General features: G+C 40.6%; 1 protein-coding gene across 1 annotated transcript in view; it reads left to right on the plus strand.

Moving 5' to 3' along the window:
* Window positions 1-20,166, plus strand: part of LOC115830475 (putative serine/threonine-protein phosphatase 4 regulatory subunit 1-like) — a 48,527-nt gene that overhangs the window by 27,953 nt on the left and 408 nt on the right. The window contains exons 5-13 of the mRNA XM_030826554.1: window positions 7,491-7,598; window positions 8,693-8,758; window positions 10,420-10,578; window positions 11,188-11,372; window positions 12,441-12,910; window positions 14,993-15,186; window positions 18,095-18,190; window positions 18,854-19,039; window positions 19,297-19,458. Coding sequence (XP_030682414.1) covers window positions 7,491-7,598; window positions 8,693-8,758; window positions 10,420-10,578; window positions 11,188-11,372; window positions 12,441-12,910; window positions 14,993-15,186; window positions 18,095-18,190; window positions 18,854-19,039; window positions 19,297-19,458 — 1,626 coding nt within the window. The remainder of the gene's footprint in view (window positions 1-7,490; window positions 7,599-8,692; window positions 8,759-10,419; window positions 10,579-11,187; window positions 11,373-12,440; window positions 12,911-14,992; window positions 15,187-18,094; window positions 18,191-18,853; window positions 19,040-19,296; window positions 19,459-20,166) is intronic.

A 20,166-nucleotide genomic window follows, 5' to 3' on the forward strand; every position in this document is an offset into this window, starting at 1 on the left:
CAACTTTTCATCTTGTTTCAATTTCAAACTTGCAAGAAAGTTACAAGAATAGTAGTATGAATTCCCCTATACCTCTCTCTGGCTTCTTTAGTAATTTATATTTAGTTTCATTTGTTTTATCATTTTTTTTCTCTTCTCCTCCATTTCTCCTTCTCTCTCCACACATACAGACAGATGCATATTTACTGTATTTGTTATTTTCTGAGACATTTGAGACTCAGTTGGAGGCGTCGTCCCTCTTTACATCTAAATACTTCATTTTTTAATTTAATTTTTTATTTATTGAGGACAAACAGCAGCATTCATCTAAATACTTCAATGTATATCTCCTAAAAGGAAGGAAATTCTCTTATATAACCATAGTACAATGATCAAAATAGGAAACTTAACACCGATACAGTGCTAACGTCATAGCCACCGTTCACATGCAAACATCGTCATTTGCCTGGGACCCAGTCCGGGGTCACTTGCTGCAATGAGCTGTCCTATCTCTCTGGTTTCCATTAATCTGGAACAGTTCCCGAGTCTGTCTTTGAATTTTGTAACACTTAAATATTAGAAGAGTACTGGCCACATTTTTTTGCAGTGTCTCCCTGTTTGGCTTTGCCTGATGTTTCCTTGTGATTGGATTCAGACTCTTGTCTTTCTGGCAGGAGTATCACAGGAGTGATGTATTCCCAGTGTGTCATGGCAGGAGGCACAAGACTTCAGCTTGTCCTACTATTGGTGATGTTAACTCTGATGACCTAATAGATAGATGCGGTATCTGCCAGGTTTCTCCAGTGTGCTCTTTTTTCCCTCTGGAAGTAATGAGAATTACCTTGTATTTAAGTATGCTCTTCTCCATCAGACCTTCACCCACTAGCGTTGCTGTCTATTGACGATTCTGGTTGACATTCTACTATGCTCCCTTCTCCATAATTTGCCACCATTTTGTTGAGGATTTTCATATCTATATTCAAGAGAACAATTTTCTTTTCCTATTATGTCTTTGTCGGGTTTTAGAATCAGAATTATTCTGGCTTAAAAAAATGAGTTCTTAGTTGGGAAATATTACCTCGTTTTCTATTTTCTGAAAGGTTTTGTTTAAGATTGGAGTTATTTTTTTCCTAAAACATTTCTTAGAATTCTCCAGTAAAACCTCTGGTCCTAGAGTTTTCTTTGTGAGATGGTTTTTCATAACAGATTTAATTCAGATACGGTGCTGTTCAGATTTCTTCATCTGTGTCACTGGGTAAGTTGTACATTTCAGGGAATTTATTAATTTCATGTAAGTTGTCAGATTTATTGGGTTAGACTTGTTCATGATATTCTTCTATTGTCTTTTTAATGTCTGTAAGATCTGTAGTGTTATCCCCTTTCAATTATGATCTTGGTAATTTGTGTTTTTTTCTCTGTTGATCAGTCTTGCTAGGGGCTTATCAAATTTATTTACGTTTTCAAGTCAATTTTTGGCTTCGTTGGTTTTTTTCACTTATTTCTTTTTCATTGATTTCCACTGTTTATTATTTCCACCCTTCTCCTTTCTTGAGTTGTTTGCTTGTCCTTTTTTTAGCTTTTTAAAGAGGAAACTATTTTTAAGCCTGCCTTCTTTTCCATTTTAAGCATTTAAAGCTATACATTTAGTGTTAATGTCTATGTGATATATTAACCCTTTCATCATTAAGAAATGTCTTTGACAGTAATCCATATTTTATAATCAATTATGATAGTAATATAACCACTCTAGCATTTTTATACTTATTGCTTATTATAGTATATTTGTTTATATTTTTTTACTCTCAACTTACATGTCTTTACATTTAAAGTGTTTGTGCTTTTGTTAGCATCTAGTTGGGTCCTGCTTTTATATCCAGTCTGATAGTTTCTGCTCTTTAATTAGTGTGTTTAGTGTTCATTTATATTTAATGTAATTATTGATATGTTTGGTTTTATTTCTGCCATTTCTCTGTCTTCATATGTCTCATCTGTTTTTTTGTTAATTTTCTGTTTTCTTTTGGGCTAATGAATTTTTTTAGCATTGCATTTTAATTCCTCTGTTGAGGATTTTCAAAAAATATATCACCTTTCGCAACAGCGTGGTTCCATTCACTTGCTTTCATCCTTTGTGCTGTTGCTTTCATGTATATTACATTATGAGCCTGCGAATACACTGTGTTAGGCCATTCTTGCATTGCTATGCAGAAATACCTGAGACTGGGTAGTTTATAAGAAAAGAGGTTTAATTGAATCATGGTTCTGCAGACTATACAGGAAGCATAGTGCCAGCATCTGCTTCTGAGGAGGTCTCAGGAAGCTTTTACTCATGGCGGAAGGCAAAGCCAGAGCAGGCACGTCACATGATGAAAACAGGAGCAACAGAGGAAGTGGTGGGGAGGGAGGTGCCACACTTTACAACAACCAGATATGCAAGAACTCACTATTGTGAGGACAATACCAAGCAATGAGAGATCCACCCCCATGACCCAAATACCTCCCACCAGGCCCCACGTCTAATATTGGGGATTACAATTCAACTTGAGATTTGGTGGGGACATATATTTAAACCATATGGTACAGTATTTTAATTTTTGATTTAAAGAGTTACATCTTTTGAAGGGATTAGTAAAAAAGAAAAAAATACAGCCTTTTATATGCCCTTTTTTTTTTTTTTTTTTTTTTTTTTTTTTTTACCACTTTTGGTGATTGTCATTCTTTCTTTTCCTAGATATGAGTTATCATCTGGTATCCTTTCCCTTAATGCCAGAAGAATTTCCTTTAGTACCTTTTGTAGTTCAGGTTGGCTGATTATGAAATTTATTAATTTTTGTTTATCTGAAAATGTCTTTATTTTGCATTTATTTTTGAATGATAGTTTTGCTGGATGTAGAATTGTGAGTTGAAAAGTTTTTTTGTTTCTTTTCTTTTAGCATTTTAAAGATGCCATTCTGTTGTCTTCTGGCCTCCTTTGTTTCTCGTGAGAAGTCATCTGTCATTTATATTGTACTCGTATATATAAAATATCCCTTTTTCTCTGGCTGCTCATGAGATTTTTCTCTTTATCTTTGGATTTAGCATAGTTAGGATACTGTTTTGTCTCCATCGAACTTCTTGGATTGGTGTGTTAAGCCTTTCAACTAATCTGGGAAGTTTGGGCTATTGTTGTTTTAAATACCTTTTTGTGTATTCTTTTTCTCCTTTCAGTTTGTGACTTAGATAACACAAAGTTGGGACCCTTGATATTGTCCCACAGGTCTTTGAGGCATTGTTCACTTTTCTTTAATCATTTTTTCTCTCTGATGTTTAGATTTGATAATTTTTATTAATTTAAAAAGTTCATTGATTCTTTTTTTTTACATCTCTCCCATCTGCTGTTAGGCCTAGCCAGCAAATTTTTAATTTCAGTTGTACTTTTTTGCTCTAGAATTTCCATTTTGATCTTTTAAGTTTCTAATTCTTCTAATTCTCCATTTGATCTTTACAGTTTCTATATCTCTACCATATAGAAAGTCCCTGTCTGTTCTTTATGCATTTTTCCTTGTAATTCTTGAGTATATTTATAACAGCTCCTGTAAAGTCCTTGTCTGGCCCTTGCAATATTTGGATCATCTTGATGTTGGTTTTCATTGACTGCTTATATTATGGATCACTTTTTTCTTATTAATGCATGAGTAGTGATTTTTGATTGGACATTGGACATTATAAATGATACATTGCAGAGTCCCTGGATTCTGTTATATTTTTCTAAAATGATTTTTGTCCTGGAGGCAGTTATCTTGGTTAATCTCCAGCTCCAAATTATCTGCCTTGTGAGCAGAAGCTGAAATCTCTGCTGAGTTTTTTTAGTTTCTGACTCTGCTGCTTTTTTTCTGGGTCCTCCGGGATCCCCCCCACATACATGTAGTTTAGCAGTTAGCCAAAGATTTAAGCACATTTTATGCACAGATTTTGGACCTTACTTGCAAATCTCTCCTGTTGCAGTGTATCTTTTAAGAGTAGTCCCTCCTCCAGTTTCTGCCTTTTGGTTGCTTTCCACTGCTTTCAAATGGTGTTTTTTTATGTTTTGTCAAGATTCTATAATTTTTAGCTATAGGAGGGTTAGTCTTAGACTTTGCTATTACCAGAAGTCTTGGTTCTTTTTTATAGTTTCCATTTCTTTGATAAGATTCCTAATCTGTTCATTCATTGTGGCCCTATTTTGCTCTTTGTACTTGAGCATATTTGTAATAGCTGCTTTAAATTCCTTTTAAAGTCTTCTAATTCTGATATCTGGATTTTCTGTGGGTGTTTTTTCTGCTGATTGATATTTTTCTTGACTATGGGTCACATTTTCTTTTCTCATGTCTATAGATTTTTCATTTTCTATTGTATTTTGTTGAAACATTGTAGAAACTCTGGATTTTGTTATTTACCTCTAGAGAGTATTGACTTTGTTCTAGAAAGCAGTTCCGATTCTGTTTTTCCTGTAGTAGGCAGCAACTGAAACAGCTCACTTCTTTCATCCTTAAGTTACTGTTTCTCTATGAACCTCATCATCTCCCCTGTGCATGCACAGTTCAAAGATCAGCTAAGGATTAGGGTAGGATTTAACCACAGATTTTGGAGCCTTCCTTTCTTTGGCTCCCTCCTTCCTTCACAGTAAAACTGTAGCTTTAAAAAAATTTATGTATGTATATATGTCTTTATTTCACTAGCTTTAGGGATACAAGTGATTTTTGGCAACATGGATGAATTGTATAGCGGTGAGGTCTAGGATATTAGGGTACACATCACTTGAGGAGTGTACGCTGAACACCAATAGGTGGTTTTTCATCCATCACCCCATTCTGACCCTCTCCCCTTCTGAGTCTCCAGTTTCCATTATATGACTGTATTTGCCTTTGTATAACCATAGCTTAGCTTCCACTTATAAGTGAGAACATGGGGCATTTGGTTTTCCATTCCTGAGTTACTTCACTTAGAATAATGTCCTGCAGTTCCATCCAAGTTACTGCAAAAGACATTATTTTGTTCTTTTTTGTGGCTGAGTAGTATTCCATGGTATATATATATACCACATTAAAAAAAAATATATATGTGTATGTATATATTTTTTTCTTCTTCCTTTTTTTGAGATAGCATCTTGCTCTGTTGCCCAGGCTGGAGTGCAATGGTGCAACCTTGGGTTACTGCAGCCTCAACCTCCCCGGCTCAAGTGATCCTCCCACCTCAGTCTCCCAGGTAGCTGGGACTACAGGCGTGTACCACTACACCCGGCTAATTTTGTTTAGTTTTTGTAGAGACAGGTCTCACTACCCAGACTACCACATTTTCTTTGTCTTCTCATCGGCTGATGGGCACTTAGATTGATTCTGTATCTTTGCAATTGTGAATTGTGTTACAATAGACATATGCATACAGGTGTCTTTTTGATATAATGATTTCCTTCCCTTTGGGTAGATACCCAATAGTGGGATTGCTGGATTGAATGGTAGACCTACTTTTAGTTCTTTGAGAATTCTCCATAATGTTTTCCATAGAAGTTGTACTAATTTACATCCCCACCAGCAGTATATAAGCATTCCCTTTTCACCCCATTCATGCCAACATCTATGTTTTTTGACTTTTTAATAGTGGCCATTCTGGCTAGGGTAACATGGTATATCATCGTGGTTTTAGCTTGCATTTGTCTGATAATTAGTGATGTTGAATTTTTTTTATATGCTTGTTGGCCATTTGTATATCTTCTTTTGAGAAATGTCCTATTCATATAATTGGCCCACTTTTTAGTGGGATTATTTGTTTTTTTTCTTCTGATTTGTTTGAGTTGCTTGTAGATTTTGGATATCAGTTCTTTGTTGGATGCATAGTTTGCAAATATTTTCTCCCATTCTGTGGGTTGTCTCTTTGATGATTATTTCTTTTGCTGTGCAGAAGCTTTTTAGTTTAATTAGATCCCATTTATTTATATTTGTTTTTGTTAAATTTGCTTTTGGGGTCTTAGTCATAAATTCTTTGCCTACACCAGTGTCCAGAAAGAGTTTTTCCTAGATTTTCTTCTATAATTTTTATGGTTTCAGGTCTTAGATTTAAAATCTTGAGTAGATTTTTGCATAAAGGGAGAGATAAGGATCCAGTTTCATTCTTCTCCATGTAGCTAGCCAGTTTTCCCAGCACCATTTATTGAATAGGATATCCTTTCCCCAGTGTATGTTTTGTATGCATTGTCAAAGATCAGTTGTTTGTAAGTATTTGGCTTTATTTCTGGGTTCTCTATTCTGTTGCAGTGGTTTGCTTTTATACTATTACCATGCTGTTTTGGTTACTATAGCCTTGTACTGTAATTTGAAGTTGGATAATGTGATGCCTCCAGATTTGTTCTTTTAGCTTAGTGTTGCTGTGGCTATTCTGACTTTTTTAATTCTATATGAATCTTAGGACTTTTTTTCCTAATTCTGTGAATAATGAATTGATGTTTTGATAAGAATTGCATTAAATCTGTAGATTACTTTGGGCAATGTGGTCATTTTTATGATATTGATTCTTCTAATCCATGAACATGGGATGTATTTACATTTGTTTGTGTCATCTGTGATTTCTTTGGGCAGGGTTTTGTAGTTCTGTTTGTAGAGATCTTTTACCTCCTTGGTTAAGTATTTTACTTTAATTATTTGTAGCTATTGAGTTCTTGATTTGATTCTCATCTTTCTCATTGTTTGTGTAAAGCAGTGTTACTAATTTGTATACATTGGTTTTATAACTCCAGACTTTACTGAATTCATTTATCAAATCTAGGAGTCTTTTGGAGGAGTCTTTAGGGTTTTCTAGGTATGAGATCATATCATCAACAAACACAGATAGTTCCTTTTTTCTGCTTGGGATGCCCTGTTTTCTTTCTTTTGTATGATTGCTCTGGCTAGGACTTCTACCTGTTGCTTTTGCTTGAGGTCTAGCTACCCTGCATAGCCATGTAGAACAGGAAGTACCCTCAGGCAAAAAGCAGCATAAATGCAAAATTTAATCTTTTTTTTTTTTTTCTTGTAAGGGTCTACTGTTTAGTTTCTCCAGAATGTGATCATTTTCCAGTGCTTACCATGTCCTGCTGTCACTGGATGTCTCACCTCCCCACTGTTTATGTTTAGTCTTGCTATTTAACCTCTTGAAGCATTTCCTCATCTGGAAACATGAGGATAAATAATGCCCATGTCATAGGATTCTTGGGAAGGTAAAATGAGCCAATGCACATACATTTTTGTTTGTTTGTGTATTGGGCACAAGGTGGGGATGGGGACCTGGCAGATAGTAACTCTTGAGCTTCAGACAAACAGTTATCTGAGTCAAACTGGAGAAATGTTGGGCCTTCTGTTGATCTTATAACTTGACAAAACTCAAAAGAAGGTGTTTTTTATTTTTCCTTCTTAGGTATGTTGGGAATATTTTGAATATTGGCTTTTGGAATATATCTTTAGTGCTACGTGTCACTTACGTGCTTTGGCATTTTAAATGATTCGTTTTTTTTTTTAAATTTATAGATAATCTGCAAAATGGCTTCAATGCTGAGTAAGAGTACAGTCGAACGCCTGCTACTCCCCCGATTCTGTGAACTGTGTGGTGATGGGAAGCTCTTTCAAGTTCGGAAGGTAGGAATGTAAGAATTCCAAAACTCTTAAAAGTTCAAAATTGATTTCTCTAAAGTTTTTGGACTTCTTCAGTAGACATAGTCTGGGGGAGAAATGTGTCCAGTGTGAACTATGTAAGGAAAATATCTGAACAGTGTTGCCAGTTTTTCCTGCAGGTAGGAAATGCGTAGAGACCTGGAGATAAGAGTCTGTGTGACTAGACCTGTCGCTCTCAGGCACAGGGTGAGAGTTAGGGGACCTTGCTGGTTTATGGTTAGATGCCCAGGCTTGCAAGGACTTTGATTATCTGTGGTGATTTGATCCAGAACCTTCTTATCTTTGCTATACCTTCCAACCCCAAATTCCCTTTTAGTCACTTGTCACTTGGTTGTCAAATTCTTCCTTTTGAAGTCTGTGAGGCATCAGTTACCCACTCCCACACGCCTGCATGCTAGCAACAATGGAGAGATGTTTACAAACGACCTCAAATAGGATGGTTGGTGTATACACATCAGCCTCAAAGGAAAGACATGACAAAGCCAAGATCCAGCGCCATACTAGCAAACACTGGAGGGTCTACCACTGTTGGTCAGGAGTGTCGCCTTTATGTACATGTAACCCAACCTCCAAAAAAGTACATTTGGGAGACTTCACATTTTTCCCTAAGTAAATTACCCAGAGAACTTCATTCATCAAAAAGTAAGAGAAAATTTTCTCTCATCCCTCCCTAAACAGCCTCATCCTGCACCTTGCTTGTAACTGGCCATCACCCCTCTGGTCTCTGTAGATGATACACAGGCAGGACAGCAGGTCTTCTTTACCATGCAGGGAATGTTAAGGGGCCTCTCTTTTGCCTTATTGCTAACATGCATTCTCTATCAAGATCAATTAGGAGCCAGAAAATCTTAGAATTTGGCACCTTCTTGTAAATCTTCTGTTTTTGATGCAATGGAGGCACCTGGCATTGTGCTGTATGGGCGATGGGCTTGGGAAAGGCTTATTAGCTGCCTGACTAGAGGGGTAATTGTTCTCAAAGTTCCTGCTTGTCAGTTTTTACAATTTGTTAAGACAAAAAGAAAGATAAGAATAATAGATATGCCTTTTGCCTTTTTAAGGTTTGTGCTGCAAATTTTGGTGACATTTGTCATGCTGTTGGACAAGAAGCCACTGAGAAATTTTTGGTATGTGACATTTTGGCCCATTGTAATTGTTGATTTGCTTCTTAATGCACTTTCAAATCACTTAAGTTTTGGATTTATGAATGGCAGCTCAATTTTGCATTTGTTAATTTCAAATTTCATAACTTCTGAAGCTAACATTTTCCTTAGCATTAGGTAGCTCGTCTGTGGAATGGGCTGGAAGCAACCCCCATCTTTTTTCCTGTGGGCTTGGCTGTCTCCTCCTTACAAGTCACTTTTCCCTGCTTTCTTCTCACTGTCCAAGTTGCTCTTTCTCTTCTCTCTCTGCTGCTCTTTCTAGAACACCACTCTACCACCTCACTCCTGGGCCTCAAAACCGTTGGGATTTTTTTCTTGGTTTACAGGTTAAAATCTAGAGCCTTCTGGGCCTTCCAGGTCCCTTCGTAGATGCCTTTTCTGCCTCACCTCCAGTCCCCTTTCTCAGTTCTGAACACTACCCTGGCCTTGGTGGGTCTCACCTCTGGCTATATATCTGAAGCCTGGGGAGGGCCCAGCCATCTGCATTTTTGATAAAGTCCCACATGATTCTGATGCATAGCAGAGATCCACTTCCCTAAGCAGCCAGGTGACTTCAGCATCCTTGAGACTTTAGGCTATTTTACATTAGGATATTAAAAACAAAGCCCTTTTAAAGGATACACTTTAAAAGGAGATGTAATCATGACCTTTATAGAGATATGAAATGAACATATTTCAAAGATTTTATTTAACTCATTTATTAGTGAGGAAAACCAGTAAGCTATTACAGCCAGTTTAATGGAGAACTCAAAGTACTCATTTATAGTCAGCAAGGAATATCGAAGTGAACTTACAAATGAATTCAAAACTGGTCAATATCCAGGGTGATAATTGATTGCATTTCACTGGACACAATTTGCATTTCTGTTGGCAGGAATTATTTGCATTACTATCAGGTTTTAGCAACCTACCTTCTGTCACTTCAGAGTTGTAAAATAGCTAGGCAAAGACAGTGATACCTGGGTGGGTGAGTTAGTTGGGACATCTACTGTTTCAGAGTCTTTCACAATCTTCTCTACAATTCATATAACAAATATCAGTCATTCTGCCCTTTTTGGGGTTTTCTCTATTATCTGTTAAAGGTAACCAAGTCATTTACTAAAATTAGGAAGTAAAAGAAATGTTTATTTCTTCCACTTCTCATAATATCTGTTTGTTTCAAATGATTCCTTTTAGACCAGTATGTATTTTCCTTTTCCTTGTCATTAATTTCTGCATATGCCTTCACTACTTCATTAAAATAGGTTCCAGCACTTTGGGAGGCCGAGGCGGGCAGGTCACCCGAGGCCAGGAGTTCGAGACCAGCCTAGCCAACATGGAGAAACCCCATGTCTACTAAACGTACAAAAAAATTAGCCGGATGTGGTGGCACATGCCTGTAATCACAGCTACTTGGGAGGCTGAGGCACAAGAATCGCTTGAACCTGGGAGGCGGAGGTTGCAGTGAACCGAGATCGCACCACTGCACTCTAGCCTGGGCAACAATGAGACTCTGTCTCACAAAAATAAATAAATAAATAAATACATACATACATACATACATAAATACATAAATTAAAAAAAACAGGTTCTGCTTTTCCTCAGGGTCTCCAGTTGGAGTAGCACTCTTTTGTTTGTTTTGGCAGATCCCAAAGTTCTTTGAGCTCTGCTCTGATGCTGTTTGGGGCATGCGGAAAGCCTGTGCGGAGTGCTTCACGGCTGTGTCGCACAGCTCCTCCCCTGGGGTCCGCAGAACCCAGCTCTCCCCGCTCTTTATCAGACTTGTCAGCGACCCCTGCCGATGGGTGAGTGCCAGCAGCCCTGTCTAGACACTGGCCTCTGTTGACCAACTGAACAGCTACGTCTGGCTTCCAGGCTGGGATTCACTTCTGGGCTCGTAACTTTGTATTTTGTCCCTTCAGTTACTGATTGCCATAATCACATTTAGACCTTGTGAGGTCTCAGGGAAACTAAAATCTCAAAGGCTTGGGGTGAATTAAGAAGGTGAGGTACACCATACCATTTATAGTGAATGAATATCATGAAAATCATAATTGAGATAGAAAAAACTATGTAACTGAACTGTTACCTTTTCTGTTCCTATCATAAACATGTCTATAATGATTAATAAGGCCTGTTCAAATACTTGATATAAAATGTATTATTCATATAAAATTAATATTCCGGAAGAATGAAAACAGTATAATGGGGCTAAATTTTTTCCTTACTTTCTGTTGAATAATAGTATTTGGAATTTAAGGAATGAGTTAGAAAGCAATAAATCTCCATAGATGTAATGTGGTGGAGAGTAGCTTGTGTGGTGTCCAACCATCTGTTTCAGCCTGGGCTCAGGCCTGGCCACCACCGCTGGCCGATGCTGCGTTCATTCACTGCACCGTTCTCTCTGGTTCCAGGTGCGCCAGGCTGCCTTCCAGTCCCTCGGCCCTTTCATTTCCACCTTTGCAAACCCCTCCAGGGCTGGCCTTTATCTTCGAGAGGATGGCGCCTTGAGCATCTGGCCACTCACCCAGGATTTGGACTCTGGTTTTGCCTCTGGCTCACCTGCTCCCAGCAGTGGTGGTAACACTTCTCCTGCCAGGTATGCTCTGGCTAGGGTCACCACCAGGACCCTCGATGTACCTTAAGCACCCACCTAAAATTTCAGCAATTATCTTGTCTCGAGTTTTAGTAGTTACCTTCTGGGCAAGATGGAATATTAGAGCTTTAATTATGTAAAGAAGCAAAAAGTAATTGCAATAATGATTTTGAAACATGACTACTGGGTTATAAATAATGAAGCTACTGTGTCTCCTAAATTTAGATAAAATATTCATTGAGATTAGTGATTAAATAACCTATAAAGAAAATTTTCTCTTACTTTTTGATGAATGAAGTTCTCTGGGTAATTTACTTAGGGAAAAATGTGAAGTCTCCCAAATGTACTTTTTTGGAGGTTGGGTTACATGTACATAAAGGCGACACTCCTGACCAACAGTGGTAGACCCTCCAGTGTTTGCTAGTATGGCGCTGGATCTTGGCTTTGTCATGTCTTTCCTTTGAGGCTGATGTGTATACACCAACCATCCTATTTGAGGTCGTTTGTAAACATCTCTCCATTGTTGCTAGCATGCAGGCGTGTGGGAGTGGGTAACTGATGCCTCACGGAATACAAATCCTTCCGAGGTTGGCCCATCCTCCCTCCATCCCTCTTCCATCAGAGTTCATTGAGCTCCTGCTGTATGGCAGGCCCATGGGCAGTGTCTTCCTCAAGACCTCAAGGTGGTTAACAAATAGCCAGCTCTTACCAGTTTCAGCGCCTTTTGTTTTCTAATGCCTGCCCTCTGGTGGAGGTACTCATGAGCAGGAAATGGGTGAAATGTACCAAAGGTGCTCCAGCAGAAGTCCAGGCCTGCTCAGCCCTGGAGTATAGTGGAGAGAATGGCTGAACTTTCAAGTGGTGTTTTCAGTGCCCATCATACTCCCGGCGGGCAGTAGGGGTTGACAAACCTCTTATCCTCTCGTGAGATTTTAGTCAGCTGACACCAGTAGGCACAAAGAGGGGCCAGTGGTCAGCTAGGAAGTAGAGGACTCGGTGAGGATGTGGTTCTCGTGTTTTTCCCTGTGACTTTCAGTCTGTTACACAGTATTAAAAGTTTGCTTCCCTCAGTTTAACAAGTTCAGCAAAGCCTGTGCAGAGGGAGCCAGAGCTACCCGTGGAAGGCACCTCAGCGAAAACCAGTAATTTCGTGCACATCAGTAGCTCCTCTGATGGCCCAACGGAAAACCCTGTGGAAAGCTCTGTGTCGGCTGGAGCTGAGTTGACCAGGCTTTCCCCAGAGACTGGCGCCTTCTCAAAGCTTTCTAACATTAACAACCTCACCATCAGCAGCTACCCTGGATCAGATTCCTGGGCCTGCCCAAGGAGCACTGAGGATGTGTTCAATCATTTTCTTTATTGGCGAACTCCTCTCCCTGACATAAGCAAGGACTTAGAGCTGCTTCTGAGTGAGGCTGGGCCTCAGGAGGACAACTGCAGCAGACCTGGGGTTGTGCACAACAGCTGTGTGGCCCGGAGTGAGATTCAGAAAGTCCTTGATAGTTTGCAGGAGCATCTGATGAATGATCCAGATGTTCAAGGTAAATGTTGTTCATTGTCATTAAAGAGAAGATGGGATGTTTCTGTGTCGTGTGCTGCATTTCGCCACTTCCTTCTTCCCCAGGCATGTGTACTGACGCCTGTGTGTGTGGACCTGTATTCATTTACACTGTATACACATTGAGAGGAGAGACTTGTTCAGTCTCAGTACAGCTCGAAAAGTCAGAAATACCTCTGTGAAGGTATCTATGCAATGATTTTGCTTTCTAATTTTGCAGATGGACGTGCACAGAGTCTGAAGTCAGTTCTAATAGGAAAGTGGATAGTTTGTGGGCATATCTGTAGCAGGGGAAATTTTATTAGCTCCTTAGACACACTCTTACATCATCTCCCACGTAGAATGCCCTTTCTAGTTATGAACAGCCAAGGATGGCCTCCTTTTGGAGCCTATTAACGCAGCCCTTAGCTAAACTTTAAGGTTCTTGTCTTTGTACAGGAAGGAAAAGCACAACTACTTCTTTGGGGTATTTTTCATTTTATGACTCGTGCTCCCACTGAGCATCTGATCGGGGATCTGGACCTTGCAATCCATATCCCATTATCGTGATCTTCCTTCTCTGCACACTGCTATATTTGTATTCTTCCTGGCATTGGAGAAATTGGAAAAAAACATCACTTGCTGCTGTTGCTGGGCAGAGATTTGTGAAGCTTTCGGGAAGGGAACTGTGAAAATTCAGTTAGCCCTGTGATTATCCTTTATCCTTAGATTTATGAAGGAAATTAAATCAATGTTTGCTGAAGGAATGGGCACACGTAACATATCACTTCTAATAGCTAGAGACAAAGGTCTGTTTTTGGAAAACACGTTACTGAGCTGCCTGAATCCCCGTGTAAGAGCTGGACTGGGGGCTGGGCAGTGATGACTGTGGCCCCTGAGGCCCTTGTGATGTGGTTAAGGGGATTGTGCAGGCAGCCACCGTGTGGGGCATGGCGAGGGCCGGGAATGGAGGGGATGCGATGTGTAGAGGAAATATCTGGGAGAGACCTTACAGAGCAGGTGACATTTGGCCTGGGCTTTAGAGATTGGCTGAGAACCCACCATTCAGAGAAGTCAGGGGATGAGTTTCAGAGGGTTCTTTCAGTTCCCTGAAATCATTATTTGTAAAATCTTGCATGTTTGTGCATGCTTAATTTCTTTGTAAGACAAGGCCCGTAGCTTTCTTCAGAGCTCAAAGGGATCTATGATCCCAGAAGATCTAGAAATAAGTGATTCATTTTGTTTGTGAACTGGCCATGGCAGGCAGGAGATGTCACTCAGGCCATTGGGAAGGGCCTGGTGTGTAGCACTGGAGCAGTGGGACCTGTCCTGGGCACAGCGCAGAGCCAGCTACAAGCTCTCAGTGTTTTGATGAATGTTGGAGTCCACCAAATTTAACTAATAGAAGCAGGATGCAGGAAGTAGTGTGTGTGTGTGTGTGTGTGTGTGTGTGTGTGTGTCTTTTGGGAGGTTGGGGACACTAAAACATTCAGTTTATTTTTACAGAAAGGTATGTGAAATATGTGATCTTTACTGTTCAGATAATCTCAAACCGTCATACTCTGGACAGAAAGAATGGGCAGCCTTTGGGGCTTGGTGAGTGAGAGCATTACTCATCTGTGTGTAAATGGATGTATTCATGCATGGGTGTGTGTGTGCACATGTACGTATGTGTATGTGAGCAAGTAGCCATCCTGCTTCATAAATGGGGGAGCGGGATACCCTTCACTGAGTTGTTGGGCCTCCCAGCCGTCCTTGCTCAGCGATACCATGCTGTCTTTCTGTGAATCATGGTGGAGTCACTTGGGTTTTTCCGAATTGAGACTTTTCAAGTTCAGGTTTGATGTTCTGTGCATGGCTGGCATTTAGTTGAAATAGTTATTGTTAGTGGCCGGAAATATCACCACCTTGCTGAGAGCTTGTCTTGAGACTCCAGAGCATTGTCACTTTGGAACAGATATGTGTCACTGTAGTACACCCACACCCTGTAGCTTAGTGCAGACTATGTTGTTTTGAAGACTTCTCTGAAGTAAACCCCCACAAACCAAATAAAGTTGTTAATTTCTTGAAACTTCTCTTCCTACAGCTCAAGTTCAGGTATTATCCGCTGCACTGAGAGCTGCACAGCTTGACTCCGTGAATGAACCCAAGAGCAAGCCAACAGCAGGCCTAAATGAAGTGTCCATTTCACATCCCAGCTCTGCCTCTGACAATCAGATCACTCTGGCAGCCTCATCATCTCAGAATGAGCTCTTTGTGGCCAGGATATTACAAAGCCCAGTAAGTATTTGCCCTATCCCTCAGCCACCGAGGATGTGACAGAAATCACAAAGCAGCATTTTCTCTTATTAATATATCCCAGCAGAGATGATAAATGGCAAATTTCATTTTATTCTTAAGGTCATGTTTTGGATAACTAGACAACCAATCAATCAGGTGATTGATAGTGCCGATGTGCTCCCACGAAGACGGGTGGGCACAGAAAGTACCTTCCCTCTTCTCCAGAGATGACAAGAACTTCTTCTTTGGGGAGATTAACCATGTAAATGCTCTGTGTCACTGCTAACAGACATCGACATCTTTTAATAATAGTGGAGGGTGAATTCAGGCAGTTCCTGGAATTTCAAGTGGACGAGGCCTCCGAGAGCAGCCGTCACACCAGCCCCCCATTTGGTAGGTGCTCTGGCATACGTGGATGCTCCAGTGCTGGTCCTGGCATGCTGTTTCTCAGAGGAGAGCTTTTGAAAAAGCACCAGTGACCCCCTTCCTCCTGTGGGTGGAACCAGCCCCTTGTGAGACCACGGCCCCAAAGCTGGAGTGAGGAGGGGCCCATGATTTATTTCTTCAGGTTTCTCCAGAAGCTTGGGTCAACCCCTTGTAGCTGGAGGTTCTTGAGCTGTCCTAGTTTCTACTAAGCTTCCACTTGGACCACTTTAAGTTGGGGTCTTCCACAGGTAGGGGGGCAGAATAGAGGATTAAAATGAGGGAGGAGTCTGTGGTCATACAGTCATTGGGATAGCACTGTGTCGTTATCATGTGCCATGATGGATAATCTCTTCAATCTCATGGTCTCCAGGGCCTAAATACCAATTGTTTCTCTCTTCATACAGTTTATAATTTGATTTCAGTGATTAACTTATCACCTCCCTTAACCCCTTAGGCCTGCTGTAATAAAGCAAAATAAAACATTTTAAAACTCAAACATAAAATGTGTAGGAGTTGGTTATCTGTGATTAATAAGAAACGGGGTGATATCCTCTTCTGCTGGTTTGTTGCTAAAAATATTAGCAAGAAAGCTCATTATTGTCAACTTTGTTACCTAGAGTGCAAAAGTTGCAAGTGTTAAGTAGAAGGGTGTGACCACATTTACCTTGGTGGGGATGTGATAGTATTTGGACTTCTTTATCATAGAGGTGAAAAAAACCAGGAACAGATTCCTCCAGGCTGGGGCTTTTGAGTTGCGGCTTTAAAAGGGTTTGTGTAATGGGGCCTTTGTTTTATGGTGTGGGAGGGCAGAGCCCTTGAATTTGTGGCTTGACCCCAAGGTCCTAGTGGGATTAATTAGGATGCTTCCTGTTGCAAAAGAAGGGAAAGGAAATAAAAAACTCCAAGAGCCATGAGGAAAATGTTCTCTTGCACAAGACAAGAGGAAGAAGTGCTGTGGTTGGGCAGCTTCTGGGCTGCTAGACTCCATACCTTTGGTGCTGATCTGTCCACCCTTCCCCTCTGCTGTGGTGGCTCTTGTCAGCATGAAATGCCTGGTGGAAGGCAGGGCCTGTGTCTTCCCACTTGTCTCTTTTGAAGAACAAGGACACCCCAGGCGGGAAACCACCTCCCTGTCCTCTCCTTCTGCCTCCCTCTTCCTGGCCACAGTCACAGAGTGCATTCATGGGTTGAGCATGGTGAACTGGGCGGAAACATGGGAGCCCCCTGAACGGAGTCGGGATCCTGCTAGAAAGGAGGCTGCTGGATGCTGAGTGGTGGGTGCACAGGGAGCCAGCCAGCATGGTGTCCCACTGGGGTTTGGGGAACTCACAATACCTTCTGGGGGTGCCATGACTTGTGGTGATTTGCTGAAGCCTTGATTTGGCTCCTGGATTAAGTGCTGCACATACGCTTGCACTGAAGACTTTGGAATAAAATTAATTTCTAAAGGGATAATAGTGATTCTGATGACACATCTTGTTACTATATGTGAATTTATTAACTTGGAGAAATTGAGGTCTTAGGTTTTTATACCAAAATATTTCTGTTTTATCATGTCCTCTGTTAAAATAAACAGTACATATCAGTGAAAACCTTGGGAATTGAAGGTTTTGGTGGCGTGCCTCAGAGCAAACGAAGCATCTATCGGTGTGTTAATCGACTTTCCTGGATCATATATTGAGCTGATTTGTCAGAATGCATTAAGCTGGTAGACAGTATGACATTTCAAGTGCAAGTTGGAAATCCATGTTATGGTTGACGGAGAAGGTCAGGTCCATCTCAGTTAATGTTAATCAATGATCAGAGACCAAAATGTCACCATTGAATGTTCTTGTTCATTTTAATTGTTTACCTAATGTAAAGGTTTATCAGCAAACATTAGGAGTGTTTGTACATGTGAAAATCTAGGACAATTTTCTGAGTAAATACTCCTGTATCAGCCACATCTTTTCTCTCAGATTCATTGGGTTCCCCAGCCCCCATCCTCTTTCAGGGACCCACCATTGCTGCAATCCCTGATTACCAAGAAATGCTGGCGGTGCTGGCTCTACCATTTCTTGCAAACCTCACCTTTCTGGAGTAGTCTGTGCCTTAAACATGTGAATATTACTTAAAGGTGTTGGTTAGCCATACCAGGGAGTCCCTAGGGCATCAGGAATAGTGGATGCAAACTTACAGGGTTGCTCCTCACTGCTTTCACTTTAGCCTTTGTATTTCTGTAAGGACCTCCAGCAGTCTTGAAATTAAAATGTATGAAATCAATTTTCCTTAGCACTTAAAAGAACTGGTTTATACAGTATCATATGTTACTGTGCAAATGTAATTTTTAACATCTGGAAAGATACCATTGACTTCAAGGAAAGCTTTTGCCTTGGCTTACAGAAGTAATTTCTGGCATTGAAAAAGGACTCTTTGAAGGGAAAGTGACAGGACAGCTGCTTCCTTTGGAGCAAATTGGTAACATGTCCAATCAACTCTGTAGGATCCAGGTGAACCCAGAAATGGAACCAGTGACCATCTGGAGACTGACCAGAGGCAGGATCCCACCCCACTTGAAGAGAATAAATCTAAATTACAGGTTCGTTTCTTGGGGGGTGGAAGAAAAGGCAACTCAAAACTGTATATTTTCTTAAAGTTAACTTTAAGAATTGGAACCAAATATTTTTTCTTCCATCAATATTGATTACATATTTTAATTCATATTTTGTGTTGCTAATATAATTGTAAAAAATTGTAAGGTAGTGTTTAAGCTTCTAAACAATCTATAATAGTGTTTTTAATAAAGCAAATTAATATGAGAAAAAAATAGGACATCTAACACTGATTTGATTGAGTGCTATCTCAATCAAACAGTCAGACGTAGGCGTGATTATCAGAATATAAGGTCTCAGGTGCTAGGTTCTTGGGGCAGTTGTAAGAAAAGAGAAGCCAGTCTCCATTCTCAAGAGCTGCATGTACCAGCCTAAGCAGACATTGCTGTCTAGACTGTCTTCTATGATATCAAATATTGTGCCAGTCTTGAAAAGATGAGTTCTGGGTGTTGCTTTCACTTCAAGCAAAATTGAAAACCCACTCTCTGGAGAAAACAGAGTTGGCAATCCAAAGCCCTTTGGGTTTAGGAAGGCCTCCTGTTCCTCTCACATTTGTGCTTTATTGTTTTCACCTCTAAACTCCAAACTCCTTGTTTTTCATGAGTATTTTCCTGCACTCACGGTGGCCTCCTTTCTCTCTCATTTCCCAGGATGTAATACCTCAGCCGCTGCTAGATCAGTATGTGTCCATGACTGACCCAGCTCGAGCCCAGACTGTCGACGCTGACATAGCCACACACTGTGCCTACAGCCTCCCAGGGGTGGCACTGACCCTGGGCAGGCACAATTGGCACTGCCTGAAAGATACATACGAAACACTGGCTTCTGATGTACAGGTAAAAGCCTTTTCAGAGGCACGTGCAGAAAGAGGGTGGGTCATTCATTAGGGAGAAAAGGGAAGCTGCAGCAAGGCTTATTGACCTGAATTTTCTGTGGATGCAAATTGGCATGTTTACTGGTCTCTGATGAAATAACGCTTTAAGTGGCCAACACCTGGCAGTATTCATTTTGCTCCAAAAATGCCATGTAAGATACGGAAGAGGTTGAATTGCACTTGCTTGTCATGATTCGTCTGTCTGCTATGCACCCCTAGTGGAAGGTACGGCGAACCCTAGCCTTCTCCATTCACGAGCTGGCTGTGATTCTTGGGGATCAGTTAACAGCAGCTGACCTGGTGCCTATCTTCAATGGATTTTTAAAGGATCTAGATGAAGTGCGAATAGGAGTTCTTAAACACCTGTATGATTTTCTAAAGGTAGGAAAAAGGGTTAAAAGCAAAAAACAAGCCTCCTTTCTCCGAATCAAATTTGTGAAGCCCTGGATGTCTATGGTGTCAGTGAAAAAAACAATGCAGTTGTTCAGGTTTCTTTAGCTGAAATGTACCATCCATAATCTTAAAGTGGATGTTCTTTCAGTGATGGGTAAATATTTTAAACTTTTTTCTCCTAATTTTCCTGTCCGTTAGAGTTTTAATTCTGTGGAAGATGGTAGACACAAAGCCTAGCACACTCTTTGCAAAAGAAGAAACCAAAGCCCCCAGGTAGTGACCTGACTTGCCCAGAAGTCACCCAGGGGAAGAGCCTGGGCTGAAGTCCAACCTCTGTTCTGCATGAAGCACTTTTTCTGCAAGTCGCTGCTGCTTCCCTTCTGGCTTCCCCCCCACCCCCCCCAAAGGAATGATGACTATAAAAACAAGAGTTTAAAAATGACCTAGAGAAACTAATTACTCTCATCCACATGACCAAGAGCTGCCCTTCACGGACTCTGGTGTGCGCTGCTCCAGCTGAGTCTCTCCTCTCCTGGTGCCGAGCAGCAGCCTCGCTCCCTGGGAAGCGGCACTGGCACGCTGTCTTCCAAACACACACAGACTGGGCTTTTGTTTGTTTGTTTTTTTGTTTTTAGGTAGGAAATTACTAAAGCAGGAAGACCTCAGGGGCATTCAGAAATACATAATAAGCACATG

Source organism: Nomascus leucogenys, chromosome 13, assembly GCF_006542625.1.
Source record: "Nomascus leucogenys isolate Asia chromosome 13, Asia_NLE_v1, whole genome shotgun sequence".
NCBI classification, from domain to species: Eukaryota; Metazoa; Chordata; class Mammalia; order Primates; family Hylobatidae; genus Nomascus; species Nomascus leucogenys.